The 12,259-nt window shown below is 38.4% G+C and overlaps 1 protein-coding gene across 3 annotated transcripts in view; it reads right to left on the bottom strand.

Moving 5' to 3' along the window:
* The window catches only part of LOC124540099, a 73,763-nt gene that overhangs the window by 3,907 nt on the left and 57,597 nt on the right, over positions 1-12,259 (bottom strand). Inside the window, exons 5-18 of one of the 3 annotated variants that reach the window (XM_047117529.1) lie at positions 11,001-11,190; positions 10,241-10,331; positions 9,774-9,899; positions 8,424-8,669; positions 7,064-7,175; positions 6,398-6,505; positions 5,940-6,038; positions 5,271-5,360; positions 4,667-4,774; positions 3,955-4,096; positions 3,110-3,246; positions 2,388-2,493; positions 1,829-1,947; positions 532-763 (exon numbers count right to left, since the gene is read on the bottom strand). In XM_047117529.1, coding sequence (XP_046973485.1) covers positions 532-763; positions 1,829-1,947; positions 2,388-2,493; positions 3,110-3,246; positions 3,955-4,096; positions 4,667-4,774; positions 5,271-5,360; positions 5,940-6,038; positions 6,398-6,505; positions 7,064-7,175; positions 8,424-8,669; positions 9,774-9,899; positions 10,241-10,331; positions 11,001-11,190 — 1,906 coding nt within the window. Of the gene's footprint in view, positions 1-531; positions 764-1,828; positions 1,948-2,387; positions 2,494-3,109; positions 3,247-3,954; positions 4,097-4,666; positions 4,775-5,270; positions 5,361-5,936; positions 6,039-6,397; positions 6,506-7,063; positions 7,176-8,423; positions 8,670-9,773; positions 9,900-10,240; positions 10,332-11,000; positions 11,191-12,259 lie in introns of all 3 variants that reach the window. The other 2 variants (XM_047117528.1, XM_047117530.1) reach the window with 2 other exon arrangements.

Raw genomic sequence — 12,259 nt, 5'->3', positions numbered from 1 at the left:
ATTTCGTATAATCTACTAAACCCAATTTACTATTTACAAGTCATAATCACTAGCATCTCATTATAAGGGGTATGGTATAAAACTTTTTATTTCTGCTAAGACAGGTTTGATTCCAACTTCAACGATTGGTTGAGGTGCTTTCTTACGTAAAACACATATCACTGAACAAAAATATCATCAATTATACACACATCGACAACTAACCAAAGACAATCTAAGAGAGACCTATACACTTCGACAACTCACCAAAGATAATCTTACTAAGAGACAATCCTTCATTTTTAGTTACTACTAGCTGTGCCAGCGACCTTGTACGCGTTTGAATATAACAAAAAATATATAATTGTAGCCTAAGTTACTCCTTATTATATCAGCGAAGAGATTAGCCGGAACAAACAGACAGACAGACAACAATTGTAAAAAATGTCATTTTGGTATATGTACCGTGTACATTGAGTAAAACAGGGCTATTTTTCTTACAAACAGACACTTCAATTTTATTATATGTATAGAAGATATACAAAATCTTACCGTGTAGTCCGCAGCCGCTGCTATCTGATTGGAGTCCACGGTGGACGCAGACGAGAAAAACACGGGACTGTCGTCATCTCCGTCGCGTATGAACGCGTCGTACTGCCTCGAATCCATGCCCAAGTAGTCGAAGAACTGCTGGAGCCTCACGGACTCCCCTGACGGACTGTCGGGAGAGTCTTCACCTTCGCACGGCGCGGACGAGGGACTCCTTCCATCTGCGCGTCTGTATCTAGAGCAGATCAATTCAATATAGTAGTGAAAGGGATTTTTACAAACAATGGCGTAACTATCGTAGTGCAGGCGGTGCTGTGCACCAGGGCCCCCGAGCTCAGGGGGCCCTCTAAACTAAATCTTAAGCTTCTTTAAGGGTAATTATTAGTTAGAGAGGGATGGGAAAGAGTGGGTGAAGGCCTAATTCTTTTTCAGTGCACCGGGGCCTTTCCTCAACCAGCTACGCCACTGTTTACAAATTACATTGCATTGAAAAAGCTCATTAATAGCAAGCTTATGTGGTAGTTTAAAACGTTACATAGAAAAAGATTAATTCGCCGTTAACTCACAAATTCCTATTGGAGAAGTGTGCTAGAATAAGATCCAAAAATGCTCTTCAAAGCGAAATGAGGCTTTTGCCATTTACAGTCATTTAGGCAAAGAATTAACCATTTATTGGGAAAAGATGGATTGGACCATTTCAGATAGATTTATATATAAAAATCACAGTTAAACTTCTTTTGTTCTTGTTATTTCAGTCTAAATGTTAACACCTGCACAGGTCTACGGAACATTTTTGTCATAATACGGCGGAGGATTGATATAATAGGCTATTTGACTGGTTTTTAAAATTCATTTTATATTATTTAGTAGAAATGAAGGAACCCAGTAAATGTTGTGTTTTTTTATTTCTAGTACATATTTGCCGAAAAATATCATGTTAAAAATTCCATATTTAAATAGCGCGCTAAAATGTTTCTTGGACAATATGGAGCTGCAATGGGGTCGGTGACGACACTTTCTTGTATTTTAGTCTGTGCTACATATAGTAGAAAAGCAAAGTTTACAAGAAAGTACTATATCATAAGCCCGGCCAATCAGGAGCGTTTTGTGTCACGTGACAAACATTTGAAAATTTGCATTTTAATTTATGGAATTTTGAATAAACTAAGTATTATTTTCAACTTTCGTTAGTAAATAACCATTTTTAAACTCATAATATACACTGATTACAATAATTCACAATTTATTTTTCGTATTGTCAAATAGCCTATTCCTAGCATAGTAATGAATCGTCACAGACCTGTCAGATATGTCGGATTTCGAGCGCAGGATGGGTCGCGGACGCCGTTGCTTGTAACGGAGGCATCTCTGACGTTTGAAAGTACCGAGCGGTGACGTCACTTCCTCCGGAGGACATATCTGTAAGAAAACGATCAATCATATAACATCAGACATTTATTTATGTAGGCATACATAGATAAAAAACAACATATACGTTATAGATAAGATACGTCGAAGACAAGGTAAAATATACTAGAAATTTGACAAATAAAACATATGTTTTCAAGTAATATTTGATAGTTTGGTAACCCCAAAAATTATCACTAAATTTAGAATAACCCTCGTTCTTCTAAGCTACCTATTATTTATAGAGCCATCATGTTTCATGGCTATTGGGCTAAAAAGGGCTCTATAGTCCTAAGGGCTTCCACGAGTAGGTTCGTAGCCTGTTAGAATCCAAAGATTGGAATTATCTGAGACCTGATGGGCTAGTAGACAGAAAAAATATCTTGAACCAAAACTTGGAAAATGCAAATGCGTGCAAATATCATTCTTTTTATATTCTTTACTAGTTTTACCTGCGCAGTGTTGACGTATTCTTGCATGTCGTCCATACGAGGACGCATGCGCACCTCTTGGTACTGAGGCTGTTTGCTGATCAATTCCGTGCTCGGCTCATGGTATCTGCAACGAAAACTTTATATTAATCTTTCTACCTAACAAAGTTTTTACCATTATGGGTCAAACTAAGGACCTCCTTTTCTTTCGAGCCGGTTAAAGCACTGAAACCTTCTCCTGAATGTAACAAATACTTTTCTGAAAGCCGCATCGAAATAGCTTTAGCCCAATGCGAGATAATCGCGGGCAAACATACATACATACATATTACATACAAACAATCGAACGAAAAACCTCCTTTTTTTGAAGTCGGTTTAAATTTGCTAGACCCCTTCAGTTACAATCCCAGCAATTAGTCTATGCACGTTTTTAAAGCGATAACTTCTAATGGAAGAGTAAACCGATTCGTTACGTAACCCGTTACGGCGCTAGTATACTCAACTTCCCCTTCTTTTATACATTACTAGTAGTCACCCGCGGTTTCGTCCGCGTTTTAAAGTGTCGGGCAAAAAAGTAGCCTATGTACTTCGTCGGAGTTCAAGTTTGCTCCATACCAAATTTCATCAAATACGGATTGGTTTGACCGTGAAAGAACGATAGACAGACGGACAAAGTTACTGTCACATTTATAATATTAATATGGATTATGTAAACCAAAATAGATAGACCAATAGACCATCACCTTGTATATTCCCTAGTGTTGGTGTATTCCTTCCTGCTGACGTTCAAACACTTGAGAGGAGTTTTGTACGTGCAGTCGTAGTCGCCGTAGTCGTACAGCGGCGGCTCGTCTTGGAACTGGGGCGGAGGAGCGCTCGCCTTCAGAAAAAAAAACAAAAAATGTACATTTAGAGATGAAAATCTGTAATCCAAATATAACACTTAAGAGGAAAACTAAGGCAAATTTATCTTTTGAATTCTATTCAATCTGAATTATTAGTCTATTATTGTATTTTATTTTATTTAAATCTTTAGCTTATTAATGCTTTTTTGCATATAAGTATTGACTATAACATCACCCTGGCCGTTTTCGTGTGAGTGAGGACCAAATGAGTGATCCCAAGAGGAAAGTGTCTTAAACAATACTCAATTATAAAATTCAAAAGAATCATTAAAGAGCGTTTGTGTGCTAAAGGATATTACATCACTAATGACTTTCTAGTTGACTGCACACCTTGGGAATGAGATGATCGCCTTCAGGCTGTTTCAAATAATATATTATATATTGTAAATGAACATTATAAAAAAAAAAAAATTGATCCCGCTGAGTTTCTTTCGCCGGTTCTTCTCAGGTCTGAGGTATTATATTACGAACCGGTGGTAAATTTTCGACTGTTAATAAGAAAGTGTAAGCACTTCCATTTTGAATAAAGGTTTTTGACTTTGATTTTGAAAAGGTCAGAGCCCAGATTTCGAGGTAACAACTCCCCTTTTTCCTCAACTAAATACAGTCCATTTATCTCTCTCATGTACACCATCTACGTTGAATACTCGGAGTCTATCGGCCTATGTTTCCGGTTCCGGTACCTGGAAGTGTATGCCGACGCGCGCGGGCGGCGCGTGCGGCGCGTAGGGCGGCGGCGAGGGCGCGCCGTCCTGGAACTGCGGCGGCGCCGACACGTAGCACTGCTCCAGCGCGCTGCCGTTGTTCGCCTGCCACGTGTAGCCCCTGACGATGGAGTTATTCATGTAATGGATTTGTACATTAATCTTTACTCGAAATTTAAAGTATTCGTCGAGAGGAATATTGTATTTTATTTGCTTTGTGTACAGGTTGGTAGCTCATTGGCGATGTAGGGAATGGTTAGTGTTTCTTAGAGCACCATTATCTTTGGGCGTTGGTTATCACTTATCATCAGGTGGCCCATATGTTCGTTCGCCAACCTATCCCTATTCCGTTCATCTCACGAGTGTCTGTATTCACGCACCCATGTCCACACTATAATTAAAATACCGTCTGTGTTTGTGTGCGTGTGTGCGTGTGGACACAAGGTGAGCGTATGTGGCGTGTGGACACAAGGTGAGCGTGTGTGTTTGTGTGGACGCAAGGTGAGCGTGTGTGGCGTGTGGACGCAAGGTGAACATGTGTGTTCGTGTGGACGCAAGGTGAGCGTGTGTGTTTGTGTGGATACAAGGTGAGCGTGTGTGTTCGTGTGGGTGTAAGGTGAGCGTGAGTGCTTGTGTAGACGCAAGTTAGCGTTTGTGCTTGTGTGAACGCAAGTTGGCGTGTGTGTCGTACCGGCCGCGCTCGTGGTGCGCGTGGTCGCGCGCGTGCGGCGGCGCGCTGCGCTGCGTGTAGTGGCCGCTCGAGCCGCCAGAGTCGCGCGCGAACGACGACCCGCAGCGGCTGCGCCATACGGAACATATACTATATCAGTACTTGCATTATACCTTAAGAAACCCTTCTACTAGTGAGACACAACTGAGATGCAGCATCGGCAAATTCAATAAAACCGATTGCTGACGATTTATAAAACCAATAGAAATAGCTCCCTATCGCGCCATTCGACACTATAGATTCTCGCATCAGTTCAATCCGAGAAAGCAAGTGCATGTAAATCGACGCGTCAAATTGACGAATATAATGATATTTCAAGTTATTACGTTTGTGTAAAGATCACATTCACATGAGAAATAAATATTGATAATTTGGGAGAGCGTACTTAATTCGGATGTGATCGGTTTTACGAATTTTGCCGATGCTATGTCTAAGTTGTGTCGTATTTTAAATGACTCTTTTAATTTAGGTAATCGATATATAAATAAGTAAAATAATGTTGACAAATTAATATTTGGTTTATGATTAAATTTAATTAAATAATGATTTTAGACGTGTGCGTTACCTGTTATAAGATTGGTAATTTTCTTCGCCGGGCGACGGATGTTCCGAGAACGCGTCGCAAGAAGACATCATCGATGAATGATTTGATCTATCAACAAAAATATAGTTCTTACAACATACTATTGGATAAAACAAGTACAAGTATAGATAAATTCACCCGCAATGGAGCGCTCCTTTGCATTAAATTGCACATAAACTTTAAAATCAAAAGTAATCATATAATTTCTTCTATCTTTACTCTTATGTTGACAGTCTTGGGAAGCATTGAACACGTCCATTAATATCAAATGCCTATAATTGAATTTTGGGCACATCTTCGGGACTAAATAGATCTATAATACAAACTACACTCTAGAAGAACACCATAATCATATTACTGTAAAGACTCATATATGTTACGTCAATTTTCAAATAAATAATTATTAGAAAAGTTAGTGAAGTAATGCACATGTGGCAGAATTTCAATAAAATTAGACACATGCAGGCTTCCTTACGATGTTTTCCTTCACCGCTGAGCACGAGATGAATTATAAACACAAATTAAGCACACACATATATAGTGGTGCTTGCCTGGGTTTGAACACGAAATCATCGGTTAAGATACACGCGTTCTAACCACTGGGCCATCTCAGCTCAAATAATTATCAGATGAGATTAATTAACTCACCGGGTGCCCTTAGAAGAGCAGGAAGCTGTACGGTGATGGGCCGAATGTCGTCGTCTGCGAGGCGAGCGACCGATAGACTCTGTGCCTACGACTACATTGACACTGAAAATAAAAATAATTAAAATCCGGCTCGAAGGACCAAAATAACACTTAATAATTTAAACTACGTTTTAGGTTTAGTAGATAATGTATTAAAAGTTCTACTCACTGTTCAGGGTAGCCATGCGCTTGCGTACTTAATTCGGATGTGATCGGTTTTACGAATTTTGCCGACGCTAGCTCTAAATTGTGTTGTACTTTAAATGTCTCTTTTTATTTAGTAATCGATATATAAATTTGTAAAATATTGTTGACAGATTAATATTTGGTTTCTAATTAAATTTCATTAAATAGTGATTTTAGACGTGTGCGTTACCTGTTATAGGAATAAATATAGATAATGTATTAAAAGTTCTACTCACTGTTCAGGGTAGCCATGCGCTTGCGCATGCAAATCGGGTAGAGATTTATGGCTATTAATGTTGGTGCTGTCATCCTCTCTTGCGCTCGGTTGAGAGTGTGAATTTGATCTAAAAAAAATATAGTTACTTTACATTCACAATTCTTAACAATTATGTGATCAAAATAAAAAAAGCAATTTTATGCAGTATAGTAACAACCCGTAAATTTCCTCCCTCTTCTTTCCCTTTGAGGAAAAGATTTGGATCATATTCCACCACGCTGTTCCAATGCGGGTGAAATACACATGAAGCAGAATTTGTATGAAATTAGACGCATGCAGTTTTGCTCACGATTTTTTCCTTCACAAATTAAGCACACGAATATTCAGTGTTGCTTGCCTGGGTTTGAACTCGCAATCATCGGTTAAGATGCACGGGTTCTAACTCAGTGGTTAGAATGCGTGCATTCTCGCCATCTGAGCTTCAATTTTATACATTATTATGTATATTTATTAAATTATAAGTTATCTATAGCCATCTATGTATACTCTGTGGTAAATTTCGCGCCTTTTCTATTCTTCTTAGCTATAATACTCTGCTCTGTGATATATTACAGACTGTTCGTTGTACTTTAAAACTTTTATTACAAAAGTAAAGGTACTGTAACAGTGTGTGTGTTCAACCCACCTGATGTATCTGGGAGCGGACAGCGCGTACTCAGCGGGGGGACTGATGGCGCCGATGTGTTCCCCGCTGCGGGAGACGTCGTCAGGAACGTGGGGACTTGACTGGGGACTCGCTGCGGACGCCAATATTTAATTAGATATATTTACATTCCTTACATAATTCATGATCTACAACTACAACAGCCTGTAAATTCCCACTGCTGGACTAAAGGCCTCCTCTCTCTTTGAGAAGGTTTGGAACATATTCACCACGCTGTTCCAATGCGGGTTGGTGGAATGCACATGTGGCAGAATTTCTATGGAATTTGTCACATGCAGGTTTCCTCGCGATGTTTTCCTTCACCGCTGAGCACGAGATGAATTATAAAGACAAATTAAGCACATGAATCAGCGGTGCTTGCCTGGGTTTGAACCCGCAATCATCGGTTAAGATGCACGCGTTCTAACCACTGGGTCATCTCGACTCATTGAATTGAATCTTTTCATAAAACATTAGATCGAATAATCACTACATAGTATAAAACAAAGTCGCTTTCTCTGTCCCTATATCCATTTTTATGCTTATATCTTTAAAACTACGCAATGAATTTTGATGCGGTTTTTTTTATAGATAGTGTGATTCGAGGGGAAGGTTTGTATATACATATAATACATGAACAATATAGTAAAGAAACACTGATAATTTTAGAAGTTTGTAATGTGATGTCGTAAATAAACAAATTCTGTAGTATATTTAGTATCAGTATTGCAGCCGTGCGATTCCGGGGCGCGAGTCATTTTACAGAACTATATTAATTATGATGTACCGTCAGCGTACTGCTGCCTAATTTGCTAAACACGCAGGCACATCGTATTTATATTTATTAATGGAACTAATTGAGCACTATATTACGTATGCACACGCTACATATACCAAAATAATATTTTTTCATATTTTGTTTCTCTGTCTGTCTGTTTGTTCCAGCTGATCTCTGGAACGGCTAGACCAATTTTGATGGGACTTTCACTGGTAGAAAGCTGATGTAATATGCGAGTATATAGGCTACAACAATAACTTTTGACGTCCTCCATGGTCGAGTGGTGTGTACACCGGTTTTCATGGGTACGCCACGCTGAGGTCCCGGGTTCGATTCCTGGCCGAGTCGATGTAGATTACCATTAGTTTTCTATGTTGTCTTGGGTCTGGGTGTTTGTGGTACCGTAGTTACTTCTGATTTCCATAACACAAGTGCTTCAGCTACTTACATTGGGATGAGAGTAATGTATGTGATGTTGTCTTATATTTATCTTTTTATTTATATTATTTAACTTATTTGGTAAATTCAAACTAGTTATTATTAAAAATAGAATGAAGTACTAACGTATAGAATAAGTGTTCTTGATAACAACTTCACTGGGTCTCTGTCGCGGTATCACGAACGACTCCGGGAAGAAAACTCGTGCGTCGCCGAAGCTCAGCGGCCGGTTCTTGTCCTCCTTGTGCTTGGAACCGGAAGTACCGGACGATGACGTCCCGGAAAACGTGCCGGATGTGTGCTGCGAACGGGACACTTCGCGGTCCGGGTAAGAATCTTTGAGACGACGCGCTTCGGAGAACATTTTTTGAGCTGAAAGATCAAAATATAAAATCAAAATCAAAATCAAAATATACTTTATTCAAGTGGGCTTTTTCAAGCACTTTTGAATCGTCATATAACAATTATGTGAAGCTACCACCGGTTCGGAAAGTAGATTCTACCGAGAAGAACCGACAAGAAACTCAGTAGTTACTCTTTTTCAATATTAAAAAAAAGTACAGTCATGTTAGTTAATTAAATTTTTTAAATTAATATATCCTGCCTGGAAGTCCAACCCGCATTGGAACAGCGTGGTGGAATATGTTCCAAACCTTCTCCTCAAAGGGAGAGGAGGCCTTTAGCCCAGCAGTGGGAATTTACAGGCTGCTATTGTTGCCTGGAAGTCAATAGTTAAAAAATAAATCAAATGATACTCTTATTCAAATAGGCTTTTGCAAGGCTTTTGCACTTATGAAACGTCATTTAATAAACTATATTAAGTGAAGCTATCACCGGCTCGGGATAAGTAATAAATAAGTGAATATAAGTATTGGACATTATAGGCTATTTGACTGTTTTCTAAAATCCATTTTATATTATTTAGTAGAAGTTAAGGAACCCAGTAAAAATTGTGTTTTTTATTTCTAGTACATATTTGCCGAAAAATATCATATTCAAAAACGCTACTTGGACAGTATGGCGCTGCAATGGGGTCGGTGACGTCACTTTGCTGTATTTTAATCTGTGGTACATATAGTACAAAAGCAAGGATTACAACAGAGTGACATCATAAGCCCGGCCAATCAGGAGCGTTTTGTGTCACGTGACAAACGTTTGAAAAAATGCATTTTTATTTATTGATTTTTGAGTATTATTTTCAAGTTTCGTTAGTAAATAACCATTTTTAAACTCGTAATATACACTGATTATAATATTTCACAATTTATTTTTCGCATTGTCAAATAGCTTATTATAAGTACCATGAAAACCGGTGTACACCCTACTCAATCATGGAGGTCGTGGAAGAATCTCCATACAGAGATTCTACAAAGAGCGGGTAAGAAACTCAGTAGATACTCTTTTAAATGATAATATGTGTTGTAAATGATGGCGCAGGTAAATTTTTATAAATATTTCCTGAGTGATCTGACTTACAGACATATGCCGGGGAGTAGACATTCTCTCTGCTGTCAGAATGTTCAAGAAGCCTCCTCAAAGTGTTCTGCAGACCCTCGCCAGCGCTCACCGCGCGCCGCGCACTCGCTATTCTGGTCGTTGCATCTGACAAATTATATATTACATAATAATTTTCAAAAAAAAAGATAACTAACTTGACCACGCGTTGATCAGTATGAGAAATCTCCAAAACGATTTCGCCTATAGTAAACGTTTTGCAAAAGAGACTATTTGTGAACGACATGTTACAATTCAAACAGAGCTTTTCCAGGCACTGAAGTATAAATCTTGTAAATTCCAGACTCTAATCCGGCAATCAGTGATTTATTTTTTTAAGGTTTTTGTTACATAAATTTAATGGGTATGACATATTAAAAGGCGATTTAGATTTGGCTATTTGTGTCTGCATGGATCGTCCTTAATTAGGACCAAACAGTAAAACTTACAAGGATTACAGCAGGCGTCATTATTGAGAGTACCGGAGCTCACGAGATGGCAGCCCCCAGCAGCTATCGCCTGACTCAAGCCACTGCTTACCTGAAATAACCCAAAAAATATATCTATATAATAATGGCAACATAAAAAGAACTTTATTGATGTGCCTGGACAGTGAGACAATTGCCAATATCTTCGAAACTTATGTGATTACTCAGAAAAATAAATATAATAATATATTTTTTTATATACCAAAAAGTTTTTAAAAAACTTATCTACTAACTAACTTATCTTAGTCATCATTAGCAGGCAAAGGTAACTTTGGAATACAGCCATTTCAAAAGAGCCAAATTCTACAAAAAAATAATGATATTTTAAAAGAAAACGTTAAAAACAAAAAGTATTTTCTCAATACTTTATTTGACATTATAATCAAAATCAGAATATACATACTTTATTCAAGTTGGCTTTTACAAGCACTCGAATCGTCATTTAACAAACTATATTAGGAGAAGCTACCAGCGATTCGGAACGTATGTATATTCTACAGAGTAGAACCGACATGAAACTCAGTAGTAACTCTAATTATATCCCTATATAATATATTCTGCCTGGAAGTCTGTTTACATTTAAACTACCAAAATGAAAATAGCGATACGAGTAAATGTCATAGGATATGGAATACTTAACACGTGTCTCACAAGCCGGAAATAAGCAATTTATAATTAAAAGTACAAGTAAGTTTTGATGGAAGACAGTATCAATTCTTACCCTTAAAGGCAGTTCTTGCTTTCGATCAAGCACAGTCTCCGATTTGACGTAGAAGGCTTTGGTCTCAGCGAGCAGCTCGACCGCGGACTTCCGCTTCTGCTGCGGCTGCGGCGCCAGCGAGCGAGGGGTCGCCATCTCCTTCCTGCGCGGTAGCTTGAAACTTGCGAATAACGAGTCTGCTAGACGACGCCTGCAATGGTTTCATCACCATAAGTTGAGAGTTTACTCTTTAATTGGTCACCATTGCAAAGACATTGGGCCACCAACATTGGGAATGGACGTTATGTCCCTTGTGCCTGTGGTTATATTGACTCACTCACCCGAAACAGGACAATACTAGTTATAGCTGGATTTAGTAGAATAAACCTTACCCTACTACTGTCGAGTAGATTTGCTTTAAAGGTTGGCCTTAAGAGTTCGTCGTTTAATTTCATAGAAATTTGTAATCTTTGCGCTTATAAAACATTGGAAGGATTATTTTTCTTGAAAGCCCTAATTTATGGGTAAGTAAAGTAAAGTAACAGTCTTTAAATTTCCCACTGCTGGGCTAATGGCTTCCACTCCCAATTAGGAGAGGGATTGGAACATAATCCACCACGCTGTTCCAATGCGGGTTGCACATGTGGCAGGATTTCAATGAAATTAGTCACATACAGGTTTCCCCACGATTTTTTCCTTCAACAAATTAAGCACATATATATAGTGGTGCTTGCCTAGGTTTGAACCCGAAATCATCGGTTAAGATGCACGCGTTCTAACCACTGGGCCACCTCTATGGTTATTCCTTTGATATCTCAGGTTGAGTTTAACAGTATCACTTGCACGACGGATCAATATGTTCAATTCGTGAGTCTTTGTGGTTCAATTTTAATGGCAGCTTGAGTAAAGATTATAAACAAACCTTATCTTGAATGGAGAATGTTACTAGGTATGCCAAATCACTTGAATTTTTCTCAATAAAGCTTGTACGTATACAAATACACTAGTTTTTGTTTTAGTCAAAAATACCTCGTAGTTTTGATTTTATAGGCATTCAAATTTGCGAAAAATATCGAGTCCCGCTAACAGCAGTGAGAGTGCTGTGACGTCATCAGTATCACTTTTTATCATAACTCGGTTCCCTATCGAGATACGAAAATTTTTATGGAATACTTTTTTTTTGCTTTTTGTATGATCTACAATTAAGGTCCTATACATTTTTCATGTATCGATCATCGTTATCGAGATTTCGATAAAAAAAAACACACGAATTTTGGGAG

This window comes from Vanessa cardui, chromosome 24 (assembly GCF_905220365.1).
Source record: "Vanessa cardui chromosome 24, ilVanCard2.1, whole genome shotgun sequence".
Classification (NCBI taxonomy): domain Eukaryota; kingdom Metazoa; phylum Arthropoda; class Insecta; order Lepidoptera; family Nymphalidae; genus Vanessa; species Vanessa cardui.
The sequence above is the reverse complement of the archived record's forward strand: the minus strand, read 5'-3'. Positions and strand labels throughout refer to the sequence as shown.